The sequence below is a fragment of the Hyperolius riggenbachi genome, chromosome 4 (assembly GCF_040937935.1).
Source record: "Hyperolius riggenbachi isolate aHypRig1 chromosome 4, aHypRig1.pri, whole genome shotgun sequence".
NCBI classification, from domain to species: domain Eukaryota; kingdom Metazoa; phylum Chordata; class Amphibia; order Anura; family Hyperoliidae; genus Hyperolius; species Hyperolius riggenbachi.
In genome coordinates this window covers 205,292,434-205,313,630 of record NC_090649.1, presented here as the reverse complement: position 1 = coordinate 205,313,630, position 21,197 = coordinate 205,292,434, and the positions used below count along the sequence as shown (strand labels likewise).

General features: G+C 41.8%; 1 protein-coding gene across 3 annotated transcripts in view; it reads left to right on the top strand.

The window, feature by feature from the left end:
• Nucleotides 1-21,197, top strand: part of DIS3L2 (DIS3 like 3'-5' exoribonuclease 2) — a 313,259-nt gene that overhangs the window by 56,499 nt on the left and 235,563 nt on the right. For 2 of the 3 annotated variants that reach the window (XM_068281272.1, XM_068281274.1), the window contains 2 exons: nt 2,962-3,129; nt 6,296-6,426. In XM_068281272.1, the coding sequence (XP_068137373.1) occupies nt 2,962-3,129; nt 6,296-6,426 (299 nt within the window). The remainder of the gene's footprint in view (nt 1-2,961; nt 3,130-6,295; nt 6,427-21,197) is intronic. The other variant, XM_068281273.1, reaches the window with a different exon arrangement.

Genomic DNA, 21,197 nt, shown 5'->3' with positions numbered 1-21,197 from the left:
TCAATCTTCCAGAATGCATTGCGGCATCTGGGAATGTGCAACGCCACTGCAGGCACTTCAAACTGCGGCACCTGTGGGTCTGGCTGGAAAGGATGGAGAAGTGCATACATATGGGTCGTTCATGTAAAAATGCTGCAAGCAAATGTAGATGCAGGATGAAATGAAAGGTGGCTCACCCTGCTCTTGCTGAAACTCCTGCCCGGCATAAAAAAAAAAAAGATTCCCCCAGAGGGGGATTTGTTACATTGCTCCGGATTGCCGGAAGTTATATTACCCCTCTTTTTAGTAATTTGCACTCTGGGCAAAGCCGGAACCCAAATTAGTCACTGAGCGCCGCTATAGCCATAATTCCAAAACATCGGAGGAGTGAATTTAGCGATCTCAACATACGGGGGGGCTGGGGTAAGTAATGTCTGGGACAGAGGTAAATAATGCTTGTTACCCTTCCAACAGCCCGTATTCTTTACCAATCACCTTTAGGGAGCTGTTAGTTTTATATAATTTATGAAATCACTAACCAGATCACTTTAATCTGCTGTGACGATAGACTCCAAAGTGATTTGCCATTCAATAAACTGCAAACATTAAAGCACATTTCACTTCTGTCTTGGAATATTTCTTGACCAACATTGGCCTCAGAATTTTTAATCTGAATAAATGCTTTCCTGAGTCCTGCCTTTGGTTTGAGAATCGCACCTTTTGTTATGTTAATAAGTAACAACTTTAAAAGCTACTGTCCTGTTCACACCAAAACAATTCAATGGCTAAGCTATTCAATTCACACTTTGATCACTGTATGTAAACAACAGGCAGTATTTGCTCTGAAACTCTCTTAACCTCCTCACTATGTGGCTGCTTGTTCAATTTTCCACAATCTTATCTTTCCCCTTATATCATCAATATCAAACCTGCACATAAAATCTAACATGCAGTATTATGCAATTATTAGTATGCCTTCCCAGCAATTCTAACACTCCTCCTACTTGGCTTGATGTTTGTTAGAAGTCATCTGTTGCTGAAAATATCACATCAATAACCTGGCAAGAATACATACAACAATAATGCCTTCCTTTAGGTTCTAGAATGTTTGGTTAAAGAAATACACACCGATAGTGGTATAAAGTTTTATATTAAATGCAAGGTTGTAATGTATGTACAGAGAATGGTGAATTACAGAATACAGAATTTCAAGCACATTTTGGCAACATGGGAAACTACATGAAATAATGTAGGCAGTTGATTTTCTTAATACCTACCCTTATGCTGGGCATACATGGTTCGTTTCTACTTATCAATCGAGCCGCTGATGGCTCGATTGATAATAGCCGACGTGTCCGATCACCACGGTGGATCGATTATGCGCTTGATCCCCGCAGGCGGACAATAGAAAAAAACGAGCGGCAGATAAGCGCCCACAGGGACTAGCAGGAATCTATCCGCGTGGACGAGCAGGGACACGTCGGCACCGAGCCAGCGGCTCTATTCCGGCGCATAAACGCACCGTGTATGCCCGGCATAAGGCTCAACACACACCATGCAATCTTGGTTGTTCAATCTTACCACTTTCATGTAGTATACGAGCTTATCCAATCAATCATTCAAGGTGTTTTCAATCTGTTGGCCCTTATACTACATAGATTTGGTAAATCTGTACAACCAAGATTGTATGGTGTGTGTTGAGCTTAAGACTGGCCATACACTGGTTAAGGTGGCCAAAAGATGGATCCCTCTCAGATCATAATCTGATCATTGAGGGCTCTACCTAAACCCACCCACTGAACGTAGATTTTTAATAGATTTCAGAATGAAATTATTAAAAATCTATCAGTGTAACGCGATTTGCAGCTGTGCCCTATCTGCTGCTGATTAATATCTTCTGTCCAGTACGATAGACCAGTTAAACGATTTCACACGAAAATCGGTCAATTGGGGCCAGCATGCTGGTACATTGATTTCTAGCAGATTTGACTAAACTACTGAATTGGACAGACACCGTCTGTAAAAGAAAAATGACCAGTGTATGGCCAGCTTTAGTATAAATGTCTAAGACCTCTTTAAATACAGACCAAATTATAGACTGTTCCCATTGCTTAGTTGCATCATGCCCAGGATCAGTAATCATAACCTAGAGCCCTTTCTCACCTTGCACACAAAGAATTGTTTGCATTCACTCCACCCACTGCCCTGCATGCATCACTTCCTCCTTTTTAGAGCTGATGTGATTGGCTGAAGGAACTCTTTTCAGAAGATTATACTTAATTTACTTCTGCAAAGAGGTCAGTAGGAAGTGGAACCTGGATTAGGCTGTTCAAGTCCATGTGCTTAGAGGTAAAACTAAGTGAAGGCCGTGCTGTGGGTTGGGTGAAAAGCATATATTTTTATGGGTGTACACATGTATGTATAGACTTTTAATAATAATAATAATTCCTTTTTTCGTATAGCACTTTTCTCCTGTCGGACTCAAAGCGCTTTTGAGGCAGTCACTAGAGCGCACTCAGTAGGCAGTAGCAGTGTTAGGGAGTCTCGCCCAAAGAGCTCCTTACTGAATTACTGGCGCACTGAGCAGGAAGAGCCGAGATTTGAACCCTGGTCTCCTGTGTCAGAGGCAGAGCCCTTAACCAGTACACTATCCAGTCACTGTTTTCTGCATAGTGTGTGTATGTACATACTGTATCATGTTTTTTTTTTATTTTCTAGCCCTATTCTGTGCAACTTTTTACTTTTTTTTTCTTTTCAGCTGACTCAGTGTTTGTAAAGATAAATGTTAAATCATGTTGATGAAAACTTTGTGTATTTAACAGAAATTCTTTGTGATCTGCATGCAGGCAACATAGTGACTCTCAATACCCATTAATATGCAATAAAAATTCTAAATCTATGCTGAAATTGTTCCTTTTTAACTGTATGTTGGATGTAGAATGATCATGGAATATGCATAATTCTGTTTATATGTGATTACAGTAGCCGAGAGGCGAGGATTTGCCAGGACCAGAAACCAGTCTGAATCTGCTAGCTCAGGCTGCTCAGCCCCAAGTGTGGATAGAAAGAGGCAACTTTCGGAGTCACTCAGTGAAAACATGAGCAAGGCACAGTTCTCCGCGGGTCCTGCACAGCCTGGGACTACAAGAGGTATTTAAATAGACAAGTGCTCTTCATTACACTTGGAATAGTTGAGATATTAACACTGGTAATTAATACATGTGATTGAGTTATGGAAGTATGTTAATGGTGTAGGCAGCTCTTCGTGGTGTGACTGCATGGATAGTAACTTTTTCTTTTATATGAGAGGTGAGTCGTTTCTATTGTGTACTTGTCCTATACATTGCAGATCTAACAATTAAATGAGCTAATTTGTGCACTTAGAAATTAGCAGTTGCTTTTATCAAATAATAAAATGGCCAATAAATGTTTGCAATTTAGCTTTGGATTTCACCTGGTTTCTCAGAAATGTAGTCAGTGCACTGGATTGACTTTTCCTTGCTAGTTGCCAATATCTCTGGGACAGCAAAATGATTGATTCAGCAAAACGCTTTAGTGCCATGTGCATCTGTTTTAGCTTCTTTTGCTAAGGAAGTTACTACCTTTTTAATTTCGTTATTAAAATGATTAAACAACCACAAGGAAAGCTTTTTTTTTGTGTGAATGTAGTATCTAGTGATGTGTAATAGAAATTCTACTTTTGTTAATGGGAACTTTAAGTGAGAGGAATATGGAGGCTGCCATATTTATTTCTGTTTTTAAACAATATGCGTTCCCCGGTATCCTGCTGATCTTTTTTTGCTGCAGTAGTGTGTGACTCACACCTGAAACAAGCATGCAGCTAATCTAGTCAGACTTCAGTCAAACATATGATCTGCATGTTTGTTCAGGGTCTGTGGCTAAAATGTTTAGAGGCAGAGGATCAGCAGGACATCCAGGCAATTGGTATTGTTTAAGAGGCAATGAATATGCCAGCCAGATTAATTCTTAGGGCTTTTTGTATCACCAGACCTCAGAATTGGATAAAGCCAAACTGCTGCTAATAAACTAGAGATGAGAATGATTTTCTCTGGGCGCTTTTGTTTCCTCCCACATTCTTCCCAAAATACACATGCATTAACTGACAGCTCCCCCCCCCCCCCCCCCCCAAAAAAAAATGGCTTTAGACTACAATGGACTATGGCTGGGATTAGCTTGTGAGCCCCTCTGATGGACAGTTGGTGACAGGACTATATATTCTGTATAGTGCTGCAGCAGATTACACCATTATATAAATACATAATAATACTAAAATAGAAGATCAGTAAGATGTTAATTTTCTGAGTTGATACAATGCAGCTTGGAATTTTGGCCTCATACATCAGCTTCTGATTTGGATTATCCCAGTTCCTAGCTGCATACAATTTGCTTGAAAATTTATATCTGCTTTGAAAATTATAGCATCTTATTGATTATCTCTATAAGGGCCCTTTTCCACTAAGGTGTTTGCGATGGCTGAATCGCAAAAACGCAAACTGCTAGTGATTTCCAAATCGCTACAGTTTGCTTTTAACATAGGAATCGCGGTAGGTCAGTTCCACTACCGCGATTTGTTTTTTGCCTGATCGCGATCGCGCGGCGGAACTATTATTGCCGCGATTGCAAACGTCGCGATGACAAACGTCGGAAAATCGCCGCGAAATTTTGTACATTTGCTGAATCGCAATCACTACCGTTCAGCGTGAACGCTAGTGATTGCTAGTGGAAAAGGGCCCTTAGAGACCAGTCCATCTGTAATACCAGGTACTTGTGAATGGAACAGTGTCTGAATTGAAGACCTTATTTTAATAGTGCTGATGTTTATTCAGTAAGCAGCCTAAAGCCTTGTACACAAGCTGGATGGTTCTCGGCCAAGGCAGCAGTCAAGGTCACCTCTGCTGAGAATCTAGCAGTGGCCTCTGATTACCCTTGGTGTGTCGTCAAGTGATGTGCCTGGCCATTTGTTTGGCCGAACACAGGCCATGGACACTGTGCTTCTACTCACAACACCCACTCAATCATGCTTCAGGCTATCGGCCCTCCTACTCACCATAGCAACATGGTCTGCAAGCTAGCAACCTGTGTCTATAGACTCGGCCTTGAACCTGTCGCCTAAGGGATCTAATTCCGGTCCCCACCGGCTGACAATTCTTGTACATGTGTACGTGGCTTAAGGAAACCCTATCAAACCAAGTGTTCTAAAATGACAATGTACAAATGTCTAAGTAGCTGTGTAAACATTTTCCTACTTTTCATGTTAAATATCAGAGGCAAAAACTGTAATTCTTTGTGTATATATTTTTAGCTACGTTTGGAATGTCTCATTTGCAAAGGTGAATCTTTGAAGCCTGACATGCTAAAATAGTGTAATATTGAAGCACAGTTATATGAAAAGCTGTGGTGTCAGGTTTCACATCCTATTACAAATGTTTATGCTGCACATAATATACATTTCCTCTGCTTTCTGCAGACCGCTCTCAGAGACAGGCAGCTACAGTGCGAACTTTCTCTCACACAAAGGGTTAACAGATGTCGTGTGAGGGAATCCCCCCCCCTTCATGATTAAGTAGTCCGTCAGATTAGCAACACTGAATGGCCCGTTCACACTACAATGTAGCAAAATGGTAGCGCTAATCGCTACGGCTTTGCGCAAGTGATTTTACCACGATTAGCGTGGTAAAATCACTGTACACTCCCATGAGTCCCAACGATTGTGATCAGCGCTTGTTTAAGCAGTGTACTGCAATTGCTCGAAATTCACGGTAAAATGCTGCAGGTAACACGTTTTGCAATTGCCGTTAATCGGGAAATGCTATCGACCTGCGGCAATCACGGCAGTGAGATCACTGCCATATAGTTTTAATTGCGCGAGCGCTTTGGCAATTAATTGTCCGCTAATCGCTCTAGTGAGAATGGGCCTGAAGCGGGAAAGGCTTTTGATAACGGTAAACAAAGAGATAAGCATTAAAATATATACACCTGTGCTTAACAGCACTTCCCAAACTATTCCTATCTCAGTTGAAAAAACATATGAATCGATAGTGTTCCTTTAAGATCAGGACCATACAACCTAGTTTTTCAGTGACGAATTTCAATACCTGAACATAACTACATGTGTGTCACTGTTTGCCTGGGCTACATACATTACAAGATTGGCTGCTTAATTTTTATAAACCAATATTTTGGTTGCAAAGTAATCCTGTATTCTAATTGTATATTTGCTTGAAGATCCTAAATGTTCTATCAGGTGCGATGCCATTTTTAACAACGTTTCTCTCCTCCAATATTCTAAACACAGGTACAAATCGCACCCCTGGCTCTACTCCGAATGATAGAAAACGCAGCAAAGGAAAGAAGAAAAATATCTTTGAAGCTTATATCACCCAGGAAGAAGTATCTGCAGGTTTAAAGAGAGGGCAATTGATCCAGGTAGGCTGAACAGCATTCAATTACTTTAGGGCTGCTCGTGTATGAAATAAAATGTTGCACTATGTGAACATCCTAATAGTAACTTTTGCGAAATACTTTCTTCTAACTCATGTGGTTTTTAGCTTCATAATGGGGTTAATCACATGTAAAGTAGACCTAAGTGTGTTTGTGGGAAATAATTGCTCCAGAGGTTAGTTTAGTTTTTGAAAAGATCTTTAATTGAAAGCTCTGACACATTCAAGCAGTGCTGGTATTGGAAGCCCTGCATTATTGAAATGCTAAAATTTCTGTTTCTGGCAACAGAGTGGGGGGAGATAAGTCTAAGGAGAAACTTCTTAGTGAAAGTGTTACATGGTCTCATCGCTTTCCCAGCGCCTATACCCAGGCATACCTAGTAACATAGGCCTGCAATTTAACTTTAAAACCCCTTTAGGCTGCATTTCCACTTGTGCGGTGCGGAATCGCCAGGAAATCACCGCAGACGAAATTGCATGCGGGTGCGATTTTGCATGCGTTTTTTCCCGCGATTCCGCATAGGGTAGTAGGTGGGCGATTTTAACCATGTCACTGCCTTTGTAAATTAACATTACCTCCTATGCGAAATCGCGGGGAAAACCGCATGCCAAAACCGCATGCGATTTCCCTATTAGATACATTGTATGCGATTCGCTTAGAGGTGTGCGGGGAGCGAATTCTGACGGCTCTGCCGTGCAGATTTTCCCCCCGCACACAAAAAAACGCTCCGCACAACGTACAAGTGGAAACAGGCCCATCCACTTGTATTGGCTGTGCGAATCCGCATGCGGACAAGGCATGCGGATTCGCTATTGTGGAAATGAACCCTACAGGTTTGTTTAGCTGCTGTTGACCATCCTGTTCATTTTCATGTTTTGTCAATTTCTTCAAACAAACCTGTATGAATTAAAAAATGAATATACTTATGTTAAATTTACCCTGATAAATAATGGTTATAATGTTTGCTCTTGACTGAAGATAACTGATAAGCTAGATGTCCTTTTCCTAATAACAGCAGTCTGGTTAATGTACTGTAATGTGAATATTAGTTTCATACAGATGCCATGATCATTGTTCTCAGCCTTGATGTGGAAAGAACAGACCATGTCTGTGTAATTTTATCATGTGAAACGATGTATTGGGATGCAGAAGATTTACATTGCAGGTATCTAGAGAGTTAAGCGGTTTCCCTCACGAGGACTTTCTATGAAGACTTTTGTGTGTAGACTCTTATCACTCTTCTTACAATTTCTTTAAAGTGAATGGGAACCGCATTTAAAAAAATTACTCTTAAGGAGAGGGAAGGCTCTGGGTCCTATAGAGCCTTCCCGCTCCTCTCCTGGTCCCCTCGATCCAGTACTGGCTTGCCCGGTAGCAGTATTTGACTAAATTAGTCAAATACTGCTTTACCCGGCCGAAGGAGGCTTCAGAAGTCTTCAGGGAGCCCGAGTGCTCCTGAAGAAGGGCAGCCCTGTACTGCACCTGCGCAAGCACGCTCTCTTGCACGCTCACGCCTGTGCAGTATGGAGCCGCACGTCTTCGGGAGGACACGGCTTCCGAAGACTTCCAAATACCCTTTCGGCGGGTGATTGAAGCGGGGGGGGGGGAGGGGGGGGTTAGCCAGCACAGGTTAGAGAGCACCGAGAGAGGAGACAGAAAGCTCTATATGACCCAGAGCCTTCCCTCTCCTCAGGTAAGTATTTGCTTCGTTTTCTTTTAAATGTGGTACCCATTCACTTTAAAGCATAACTGTCATGCATAAAATAAAAAAATCAATTCTTTATTTTTATCCGATAAACAAGTAATAAAGTTGTTAGAAATATATTGTAGAGTGTGGCGCCTATGAAACTAGCAGCTGCTCAACCTAGAATGGGGTAATCCCAAAGACCCCTAATTAAAGATAAAACTGTAAAAACAATACTAGGTAAGCGCTAATTGGTGCAATTGATTTAATATGCAAAATATACAATGAGGTAAAATCTATAGCATACGATAAATGGTCACTCATACACACTTCAATCACAACCACTGCCCTGCTGCAGCAGAAAAAACTAAAAAACTAAAAATGTATGGATAAAAAAGTTGCAGAATAATGCAATGAGGTAATAAAGCCCAATGGATTGTTGGGTGGTAATAGCGGAATCTTATCCAATAGTGGTAGTAGGGCTTAGTTTTCCTAGTGATGAATGTCACAATAATCAAGCAAGCAGAGGTAAATAGCAGCAAAGATGGAATTAATGAATAATCCAGGAAGTGGTAGTTACTCACAACCTCCGTTGATGTTCCGTATATCAGTCCTGGAGCCGCTCTATCCTGTCCGCCCCGGCCGGCGGCTGGGCAGGAGAGACTGACACCCGCTGTTTAGCTGGTGAATAACAGCAGAGTCGGGCAAGCTAACCCGGCTTCAGTATGGATATAGCAGCGCTTGGTGTCCGGAAAGTCTTGCCCTAATCCCAGGCTGCAGTGACGTCACGAGCACCATCGCGGAAGGAGGTGCATCCAGCTCGCACAGCGTTACTTGGTGGAGTTCGGGATTACGGCAAGACTTTCCGGACACCAAGCGCTGCTATATCCATACTGAAGCCGGGTTAGCTTGCCCGACTCTGCTGTTATTCACCAGCTAAACAGCGGGTGTCAGTCTCTCCTGCCCAGCCGCCGGCCGGGGCGGACAGGATAGAGCGGCTCCAGGACTGATATACGGAACATCAACGGAGGTTGTGAGTAACTACCACTTCCTGGATTATTCATTAATTCCATCTTTGCTGCTATTTACCTCTGCTTGCTTGATTATTGTGACATTCATCACTAGGAAAACTAAGCCCTACTACCACTATTGGATAAGATTCCGCTATTACCACCCAACAATCCATTGGGCTTTATTACCTCATTGCATTATTCTGCAACTTTTTTATCCATACATTTTTAGTTTTTTAGTTTTTTAGATTTTTCTGCTGCAGCAGGGCAGTGGTTGTGATTGAAGTGTGTATGAGTGACCATTTATCGTATGCTATAGATTTTACCTCATTGTATATTTTGCATATTAAATCAATTGCACTAATTAGCGCTTACCTAGTATTGTTTTTACAATAAAGTTGTTAACCAGGTAATCCAAAATAAAAAAAAAATCACTCTTTACTTTTCTTGTCTCTAAAAGATCATACCCCAGTTTCCTTGGCTCTTATTTGGTACATCTGCCACACAAAGGAAGTTGCGGGGCATGCTGGGTTTTCATTTTTTCTTTTTTACTCAGACTAAACTAATGCAGCCTGATTGGCTGAAGCCTCTTTACCTCCTTTTTTCCCCTCCCTCAACTCCCTCACCTCTGTCCTCTCTGATTTGCCAATATTTCTCATGCTGAGAAGCTGCAGTCGCATAATGACAATGCACTTTCTTTTGCAAAGTGTCTGGAGACTGGGAGGAGGGCGGCCAATGCAAACACAGAGTAAGGAAGGAAATTATGTCAGGATTGGCTTCAAGATAGACAGTCAAGATGGAAAATCCTAAGAAGGATTTTTCTTGTTTTACTATAGAAAAATCACTATAATCAAAATGTGGACAGTGCAATACAAATGTAAGTAGAACAAGTATTTATCTACTTATATATATGTGTGTGTGTGTGTGTCTTTTTTTTTTTTCTGGAATGGTATGGCTGACAGCTCCTCTTTAAGTAGTCTTTTGATTTTCTCCAGTCCTGTAATGTATGCCAATGCACCTGGTGTGCGTTTTTATTTACATTGTATTGATATCAAGGGCATAGTTTGCAGGGGTGAGACCATGAACTATTAGTTTGGTTCAGAACTTTTTTGTCTCACATTTCCCTTCTTCTCTTTTTTCCCTTCTTTGCTTTCAAGTTTTGCTGGGCCAGAAAGTTAATTATTCCATATCTAAAGGCTATGAATATTTTCTTTAGGCTCACTGCGTTCTCCCAAGTTCAACAAAATTTCCCTTTGGATTAGGTCACCATCTTACCCAACTTTGAAATACACCACTTTCCAGCTTAGGACACTTTGTATACTAAGCCAACTACCCTTCTTATATCAGAATTTTAGTCTATTTCTTGGAGTCTTTGTCATGGACTGGGATGATTCATGTAATTAAAGACTTTAAATGCCTCCTTGCAGTTTTTAATTCTGATCTCAAACCATATTCTGACATAATCCAAAGCGAGATTCTGCTACTCATCTGGGGACCCACTGGTTCAGATTTGCCAAAGTATGATTCAGGGGCCATAAACAAACAAAAGGAAGCTGATTCTGTAGGCCGTAATATTGTGTCCTGCCAGTCAGGGCTGTGGAGTCGGAGTCGTGGAGTCGGGCAATTTTGGGTGCCTGGAGTCGGAGTCGGGAAAAAATGCACCGACTCCGACTCCTAATGAATTTGTAACTGTAATTAAAATAGAAAATATGATAAAATGTTCTATTTCTCAGATAGTAGTCATTAAAAATAATGTATAAATACAGTATATATACAGTAATAGCTGTGCTTAGTCCACAAAAATGAAATAAACCAATCAAAATTAGTTACTTGTGCTGCTTCAATAAAGCAGTTCCCGTATTTTTAAGGTCAGATATACATATCTGATTGTGACTGTATATATGTGTACACAGGAATCTCATATATACTAAATAACATCTATGCTGTAAGAATAAAGCCTGATGTGTAGCCGTGTCACTAATAGAGATGGTCAATGAGATGGAAATAATTCTGCACTGATGCTGATTTATGCAAATGTATGCACTCCCTTTGCTGATGAAATCAAAAATTTGATATGTTAAAATTTGGTTTGGTGACTACAAATTAAAGGGTACCTGAGACGGATGAAAAGTAAAGTTTTATACATACCTGGGGCTTCCTCCAGCCCCCTTCAGGCTAATGAGTCCCTCGCTGTCCTCCACCACCCGGATCTTCTGCTATGAGTCCTGGTAATTCAGCCAGTCAGCGCTGTCCGGCCGCATGCCGCTCCCACAGCCAGGAACATTCTGCACCTGCGCAATAGTGCTGCACAGGTGTAGTATGCTCCTGGCGGCGGAGTGTGTGCATGCGCACTACGCCTGACTGGCTCAAGTACCTGGACTCATAGCAGAAGATCCAGGTGGCGGAGGAGGACAACGAGGGACTGATTATCCTGAAGGCGGCTGGAGGAAGCCCCAGGTATGTATAAAACTTTAATTTCATCTGTCTCAGGTTTACTTTGTTACACAGTAGTACTATACTCTACATATGCACTCCCCACAGAGCTGCAGGGAATCCACTGAGAATGCTGTGCACATTGAACACAGAGGTGTTGTCTGTCACCCATAAACCTTCAGATTGTGCATGAAGAATGTGTAATAGAGGAAGAATCTCCTCATTCCCCTGCAGAGTACCTGCACATCATTCTTACATGCACCCACACTTACATTGCCTAGGGCCTGATAGATTTTCTTTTTTCCGGTCTGTACCTTTTACAAGTACTCTTACCAAGGACTAGTTTCAGTCTAAAGGGAATACATATAGTAGTCTACATATCCTTCTCACTTCAGTTGTCTTGTAAAATTCCTAAGCGTTGGCAGTTAAGAGACGAATTTCATGTTACATACTTTTAATCAACAAAATTGTAATATGCAAATTAGAGGAGTCGGAGTCGTGGAGTCGGAGTCGGTGGAATCCTAAACTGAGGAGTCGGAGTCGGTGGATTTTTGGACCGACTCCACAGCCCTGCTGCCAGTTGTACTTGTGCTTATACCTTTCATGCAGAGAGGAGCCTTATTACTGGTACATTTTATCACACTGTCTGAAAATCGCACTTGCAACAAGGTGAATTCTAATGTTCTGGTTAAGTAAGTCAATGATTTATGATAAGTCTTTCTCCTTAATTATGACATCATCTCTTGCATCATGGTAGTGCTACTATATCTTGTAACATGTTGATGAATGTAGATTCTTTTTTTCCCATCATCTACTTGTATGGTGAAACAGGTGCGATCATTGGCTCCACCCCTAAAGGAAATCTAAATCACAGAAATATTTAAATAACCTCTCCTGTTACAGAACCCTTGGTTTCCTTTTTTTCCCTACTCCAGGGAACACATTTTCTTTTTTTTTTGTAAAACTGTTTTTTATTAAACAATCATAATGATACACAAAGACCGTGAAGAGAATGACAGCTTGTAGGCAGATAATACAAATTTTCAGGGTCAGTGGTCAAGCGACCATAAGATAACAGGATCTTCAGCCAGTCTTCGTGTGACTCGTACAGTTATCTACTCTAGTGGGTGCACACTGGTAGTGAAATAATAATCTTGACGGAGTAGACAGAGTTGCATAGTGAGGGGAAGGGAAGGAGGGAAGGGGGAGTGGTTGGGGAGGGGGGGGAGTGGGAAAGGGGATATGGGGAAGGAATAAGGGGAAGTAGATTATGGCTATTGTTAATGGTCAACCAGTAGAAAAAACGCATAATAAGATTAAGGAACTAATGAACAAGAGGTCTAAGTGAGTCACAATGGTCAGGGATCCTGCATATCAGCTTTAGATGTTGTCTCATAGGAGGTTAAAGGCCCATACACACGTCGGATTTTAGCGAACGACCCGTCGTTTGAACGTTCCGTCGTTCGGACGTTTCCGCATCAAATCCGACGTGTGTACAGACTATCGTTCGGGTGATAAGACTGGTTACCAGCGATCCGCCCGGCTAAAATCCGACGTGTGTATGGGCCTTAAAGAGAATCTGTATTGTTAAAATTGCACAGAAGTAAACATACCAGTGCGTTAGGGGACATCTCCTATTACCCTCTGTCACAATTTCGCCGCTCCTCGCCGCATTAAAAGTGGTTAAAAACAGTTTTAAAAAGTTTGTTTATAAACAAACAAAATGGCCACCAAAACAGGAAGTAGGTTGATGTACAGTATGTCCACACATAGAAAATACATCCATACACAAGCAGGCTGTATACACCCTTCCTTTTGAATCTCAAGAGATCATTTGTGTGTTTCTTTCCCCCTGCAGCTATCTTCCACTGAAGTGTTATGCTGTTTCTTCCTGCAGAGTGCAGACAGCTCTGCCTGTATGTAATTCCTCAGTATGTGAAAGCCCAGCCAGCTCAGAGGAGGATTTATCCAGCTTGTAAAAGATAAGAGAGAAGAGAGAAGCTTCCCTAATCTAAATAATACACAGGCAGTGTGCAGAGAGGGGCCTGAAGGGGGGAGATGCATCACAGAACCACAACACTGAAGAACTTGGCAGCCTTCCAGACACAGGCTGACAAGTCTGACAAGAGAGAGATAAGTTGATTTATTACAGAGATGGTGATAGTAGAACGTGCTGCAGTAAGCCAGAACACATTAGAATAGCTTTTGGAACTTGTAGGATGATAAAAAACAGGATGCAATTTTTGTTACGGAGTCTCTTTAAGGCTATTTGAAGTTAAAAGGGAGGGAGGGCCTAAAAAAAGAGTGAATAAAACAAATCCCTTGGAGGGGCATAGAGTATAGATTATAGTAGTTAGAGTTCTGATCAGTTTCAGGGAGGGATGAATGGCTGATTTCCCTTTTTTAAGGAGGTATAGGGAACACATTTTCTTGATTGCAGTTTTAATTATTGACAGGTGTTCAGAAAGCCTGCATCTTGCGCCTTCATATGTTGCCTAAAGAGAAGGTTGCTGTCGCAGCAGAGGTAAACTGACTGGCGTGTGTGAGCGGGTCAGGAGTTTAACTGGCAGCAGACTCCATGAAAGGTCGAGCTTGGTGGATCTTATCCTCCCACTCCCACTTTTCAGAGTTTCTGGCCACCTCTCTCATGTTGATCTATGTATCCATTTTGGGCGAAATCAGCGAGTTGTCCGGCATTTTAGAATTGGCACCTTCCTTATTCCTCTTACTGCAGGTGTCTTTGAAAAGCAGAGAGTAAACACAGACTCTGTCACTTGCTTTTTTAAGGGTAATGCATTATTACACACGGAGACAGAAGAAACTCGAATGGAAATGGAGGAGGAGCTGTAGCTGCAGTGCTGGCCACAAATCATTAATCTCAGCAGCATAGGGAGGAAGTAAGTAGGGTCAGGTGATCAGATCTGTGTTTAGTGAAAAACAAACTGTCTCTTTCCAGCTACCATGGATAGTGGGATAGGACAATTCAACCATAGCTGTTCTGTTGTACAAGCAGCATCTGACACTGGCTGGCATAGGAAGACAGTTTTACAAGCTGGGTACAAAAAGATTACTATGGTTAAATGCAACACAATTATATACTGTATATGTGTTTGCGACATCCATGGCTATAATTACTAGATAATTCCTGGTGGTGTTGATCCTGGGATTTCATCTGATTGCCATCTGGAGTCAGGAAGGAATTTTTTTCCCTTTTTGCGGCCAATTAGACCATGCCTTGTAAGGGTTTTTTTTTCCTTCCTCTGGATCAACAGGGATATGTGAGGGTGCAGGCTAATGTTGGTTCATCTTTTCTTTTTTTAAATGTAAATAACTATGTAACATGTTGTAGCATTGCAAATATTATGATATAGTCCATATTTTAAAATAAAAAGCCTGAACTAGGGCTTTAAACCTCCTTTCCCAACTCAGATTTTGCTTTTGTTAGTCCCCCTCACTTTCTCAGGATGCTATAGGGTAGACTGTCTAGGTTTGTCTGGGATAAATCCCATCCCAGGATATCCAAACACACCCTACATGCTCATAAATGTTCTGGTGGCTTGAGGGTCCCTAACTTAAAGAGAACCTGTACTGAGTAAAAATATTTAAAATAAACACATGAGGGAACTTCAAATGAACATTGCATGGTTACCTTGCCATCAGTTCCTCTCAGAAGCTCACCATTTTCTTCTGACAATAATCCCTTCCAGTTCTGACAATATTTTGTCAGATCTGAAATATATCAGTTTCTGTCAGTAAAATATCAGTTGCTGTCAGTTATAGCTGAGAGGAAAACTGATGTACCAGGTAATGTCCATGTTTCCCCATGGCTCAAGTGGGCAATGTTACAGTTTAACTGTGTGCTGACCAGAAAGCTGTTATGGGTAATGACCATTTTCAAAATGGAGGACGGAAAATTCCCTTGATCACAGTGAACAAACAGGACGCGGGACAGGAGAAAGACACTGAGGAGTAGACTACACGGGAGGGAAGTATGACTTGTGTATGCTTATTTTGACTTTTCATTTTCAGTTCAGGTTTTCTTTAAAGAGGAGCTGTTAGGTATACGGTCTCAGAGAAAAAAAACACATATCAGTAGCTAAATATTGGCTGTACTTACATTACATATGCATTTCACTGTCCACGTTTGGATTTCACAGAATTGTTCTATCGGATTTGCAGAGAATGATGCTCATGGCAGGTTCCATGTTTGTCTGTCTCCTATGAAGCCAATTGTGTCGTCATGTCCTCCCTGCTTCCTGATGATTCGACTCACCAAAAAGATCCTAATGGACAACACTACTGTGCAGTGAATATTAATTAGCCATGTGGCTAGGAACAATAGCGGACTCATGCAGTATACTCTGCCCTGTGATTTTTCAGTGCTGTGAGCTGGACTGCATTACAAGCTGCTGTAACATGAGCCTGTAACTTCTCACTAGCAGCCGAGGGGCGGACCCAAGGTGGGGGAGAAGCAGCCCCAGAATGCTTTGCAGTATGTTATGCGGCCTCTCGTCCTTTTAATAGCTTGGGAATAACAGCCTTGCTTTTCAGCACACATCAAAAAGTAAGAGAGATTTTTAACTTCAGTATTGCCTTTTTGGCTTCCTTCTAAACTGTTTAACATAGGAGAATAGAGGTTTAAATTAGCTTTCGCAGCCTGACAGTTACTCTTTAACAAACTACTATTATGCTGCCCAACTGATTCATCTCATAAATCTTTACAAGGGTGAGAGAATGCCACTTTGGACTTATTTTGATATCCCTATGGCTGCTCCTCAGTCAATCCAGACTCCTATCTAGCTCTCAAAGGTACTCTGCTCCCCGAATCTGAGTGCAGTAATGCTACATTGTTTGGAGTAACTGATTTGAATCCCAAACCATCAAACGACTAATGTCTCCTACCCTACCTTTGATGTATTTTATTGATAACCCAGTGTTTGTTCCTGGCCTAGACAATCCTCAAAATTTCAAATGGTGGAAAGAGGGGGGCCTTGAGCAGGTTTGATTTAAGGCTCTGGCATTCTCTCTTGGGAGGGACTGAGCGAGAAGTTCCAGATTCCTGGCAGTGTCGCTTTTGTTATATGCTGTTACGCCACTGGCTCTGCACTCTCATTCCGCCACAGACACACTTTCCAATTTAGCAATTGTAGAGTCAGACTATAAAGTATTTCTCCGCTGTTACTGGGTACCGGCCAGATTGAGACACCGTTCAAATACAAACTCTGGTCTTTGCTTTAGGAAATATGGTGTTAATGGTGACATGTTGAACACCTTTTGGTCTTGCACAATGCTTGCCAGGTTCTGGTTGAGGATCTTTCACATGTTTCAGTCGTTGTTTGGGAATATCTATTCCAAAAGATCTCTGGCTGGCGCTATTACATTTTAGGTTGGAATCCCTGAACAAGTGTCGGCAGGTATTGGCTCACTTTATCTTTGTAGCGGCTAAGCAAAGTATGGCTCGGGCCTGAAGAACCCAATTTGTCTTGTTTTGAGGAGGCGAAAGGCAGAGTGTCAGCATTTATGATCCAACAACAAATGTCAGCTACTTTGGAAGACAAGATTGATAAATTTGGTAAAATGTGGGACCCTTGACATCTGTTTATAGGGCTTCCTTGAAAGATGTGTGTACTATTCTATCTAAAGCAAACCTTGGTGGTGCTTAATCCTTTCTGGCTCTGCTCTCTTTCCTACTTCACCTTCTTGGTATCTTACTTTGTTTGTCTGTTGATTCTCACCTCTGGTCTGCGGTTGTACCCTCATCTTGCAGCCTCTCTTTTTTTGTTTTCCTCTCTATTTTCCTCCCTCTATCTCCCCCCCCCCCTCTTGGACCACATGGCCCATGACAATCTCTAATGGTTGTGGCCGTATTCACATTATGAGGCCTTATAGTATTATACACTGTTATTTTGGTAGAGACGCTTGGAGCGAGAAGAATAAGGTTCTCTTTTTGTATCTATCTGTTTGCAGTACATGGCAATACCTTTTGTGTTATATTAGTCTGCGACCAATTCTGTTTGTTAATGCCTTTTACAAAACAAACCTCAAACCTTTTTGAAACAGATTTAGATTTTACCACTTACAAACTGTCAAGGCAAAACAGTAGCTTTGATTTCCTACAAAACAGCAGAATTGAGCACTAGTGACTTAAAGGTTTTTATTCTATGCATATAGTGTTTTGTGGACACAGCGACCCCCTAGTTCTCACTGTACAGACCTCCACTCATCACCAGCCCGTCCCTCTCCACAAAAACATCTGTTCTGTGCAGATGGGAATGCAGCCTGTTCCAAATATGAGATCACTGCGTGAAATGAGCAACACGGTAAATAGAATTTTGGTCAGGAAAGATATTGGACCCATCTGCTTACAGATATAAATTTTAAGTGCGATAATTGCTTGTTTAAGAGAAGCCAGAGATGAAAATGAATCTTTCACTTTGAGAACATGTAGTTTGATAGTGAGCTTATTGTAACTCTCCAGGAATCCTAAGACTTTTAAAGATGAACATCCTTTAACCCTATGCCGACTTCTGCGATGAGACTGTGCCTGTGTGACAGCTCCTATTGTTGTCCTTGCTTACTTAAGATGTTGTATGTTCAGTTTCCAAAGCAAAATGTTTGGTAAAGTGATACTGTATGTTTATAAAGAAATGTTCTAGATAGTGCTGCAGCTTAATGCTATTTTATAACTACCACTGAGCACTGCACTTGGCGCAAGGTTCAGCTGCTGATGTGCTGGGGAACGAACATCTTCCTGGTGCTGTGCAATGCAACTATCAGTTTTCTACCTTGTGTGTTTCTATGTTTGTTTGTTTTCTTGTGTTTTGCCATTTTTGGTTCTGAGTTTTTGTTTGTGATGCTTTTTGCGGCTTTTTTTCCCTCATAGTACATACTCAATACTTATATTTACTACTTTTAATGTATTCAGCCATTAGCCAAATATTTTTGGCGAGGAAAATGTCCATCCATAAAATTTTAGTCAATTAAATAGCTTCTGCTTCTCTTGTTTCCAATGGATGGTTAGCTGTTCATGTGACTCTATTCAGAGCTGCATAAATCAGTAGATTTACTTTACAGCAGGTTTTTATGTGGTATGCTTTAGTTTTGGGTTAGATAAGTGAAGTTGTTCACTTCAGATAATTAATGGTGCGTACACCTGACGTCGCCATTGGGGATCAGGACTTGATCCCCCTTGGGCGACATTGCTGGGCTGCACACAAGCACATCAGCTGTGTAGCTGACGGCACGCTGTTTTGCTATTCTGGGGGGGGGTGACCAAGGGACGACAAGCAGTGCATGTGTGACGTGACGTGGCGGTGGGGGAGCGGTGTGAAAAATTGGTATCGGCAGGGGAGAGGAGTTCTTGAGGTTGAGTAGATCCGTCCGGTGGATTGCTTGAATGTTGGGGGTCGCCGGCCGCCATACACGCCTGATTGTCGGCTGAGGCGGTTGTTCTAAGCTGCCTCTGCCGACTTAAGTCAGGTGTGTGTACAGACCTTTATTAACTCCTGTTAGGAATTTGCTTCTCCTGCAATATACTGATGTTGAATTAGGCAGTTGTCAACATAGAGTTAACTCAATTGATCTGAAGTGACCACACTCTCTCAGCAGTGTTGCCAACTCATCCCTTTAATTACTGACACATATGAATTATACAGGTTTTGTGGCTAGGTAGATGCAGTTAAGGCACTGATTATGTGCAAATAGCCCCAGAACCTGTATAACTAAGATGTGTCAGTAAGTAAAGGGATGAGTTGGCAACTCTGACTCTCAGCAATGACTAGTTATTTGCAAGAGATACAGCTACGCTACTTTTTTTTACTTCTATTATGTAGTTAAAACTGGCTGACCTCTTTAAGAGTACAGTACATAGTCCTGTTACTAACTCAAACAGCTCATAATAGAAAGCTAGCCATACATATACAGGTTTCTGCCCAATACTCCTAAATGATCCATAGAATTGCTAATGATATAAATCAGTAGTAATTCTATTGAAAAATCGATCAAACCATAGCCTTAAGGTGGCCACACACCATACAATTTTTAAAATATCTGTTTAATTTAAGAATAGCAATCAGTTTTTCTGCCTGATTAGTCAGATTTTTGAATTGTTTCAATGTACCACACACCTATGTTTAATTTCTTCCTCAGTCATGAAGAAAATAATTGAAAGCTCAGAAAAAATTGGATATGTACATCAAGTAATTGACAACCCATCACACACCATACACTTCTTGATAAAGTTGGTCTGAAATTTCCAACATGTCCAATTTCCAAAAATCGAAAAAAAAAAAAAAAAAAAAAAGGAAAATACAATCGTGTTTATCGATCGAAAACCAAGAAAAGCTCTTGATTTTTCGGGACAACCAATCGAAATTATTAAATTGGTGAAAGATTGGACCTTTTAATTTTGATGCACAGCAGCACTATGGGCCGCTGCTCTTGCTCCGCCCCCAATCAACCTACCTTTTTTTTTTTTTTTTTACTTAACCTCCTTAGCGGTAACCCCGTATGTGACACGGGGTAAGCCGCCGGAGGGTGCCGCTCAGGCCCTGCTGGGCCGATTTTAAATAATTTTTTTTTTTGCTGGACGCAGCTAGCACTTTGCTAGCTGCGCCAGCACCCCGATCGCCGCCGCGCGCCCGATCGCCGCTATCCAGTGCGGCGCGCGCCCCCCCAGACCCCGTGCGCTGCCTGGCCAATCAGTGCCAGGCAGCGCCGAGGGTTGGAGCTGGACTCCCAATGACGTCGGTGACGTCATCCCGCCCCGTCGCCATGGCGACGGGGCAAGCCTTCCAGGAAATCCCGTTCTTTGAACGGGATTTCCTGATCGGAGATCGCCGAAGGCGATCGAAGCGGGCGGGGGGATGCGCTGCCCCCTGGCGGTATTTTTCATACCGCCAAGGGGGTTAAGCACTGATTTTGGTTTATAATTGATTCAGCATTTTTCTGTGGCATTGATTCTCAACCAGAATTGATCAGTTAGTGAATCTGCTGGGAGTCGAAACGGAAAATCTAATGTGCTTAAACCCTTTCCTAGTCTAATGTCCTTAATCTAGAGATGTATGTTTGGATTTCTTCTGGCATTGAATGCTGAAATGGTACAAGGTGGTAGAAGAAGGATAATGATTGATATCAGGGAGAGATTGATAATTCCCCTAATCATTAATGTATGGCTACCTTAATTCAGACCCTGCAACACATCATTATTTCCCAAGCGAGGGTCCAGAAAAGGTAATGTTCTCCTCTATCTCCAGCTCTGTTTGATTTCTGTTTGGAAGCCTCTGGGTGTACTCTGTATTTTGCATTACAGCATGTTGATTTTTAGTGGCCTAGAGCCCACAAATCTGCTTAAAGACAAAAGCTAACAAGTCAAGCAGCTGCAGGCATGTGGTCTGTCAAATCTTGGGCGAACTTCTGTTTACTGCCTTGGAAACATTGAACCTGCAGATGGATTGAGGAGAAACATATGTGCAACAGCCAGGATAAAGTAACCACTCTAGGATGATCTGATGGGAACCCCTCACCTGAGCAGTCCTTTCCCACATGATCTCATCATTTCAAATCCAAAACAAAAGATTCATCCTTCTGATGTTGTCCTTTGCAGGTTTTGACCGTAAATGTTTTTAAAT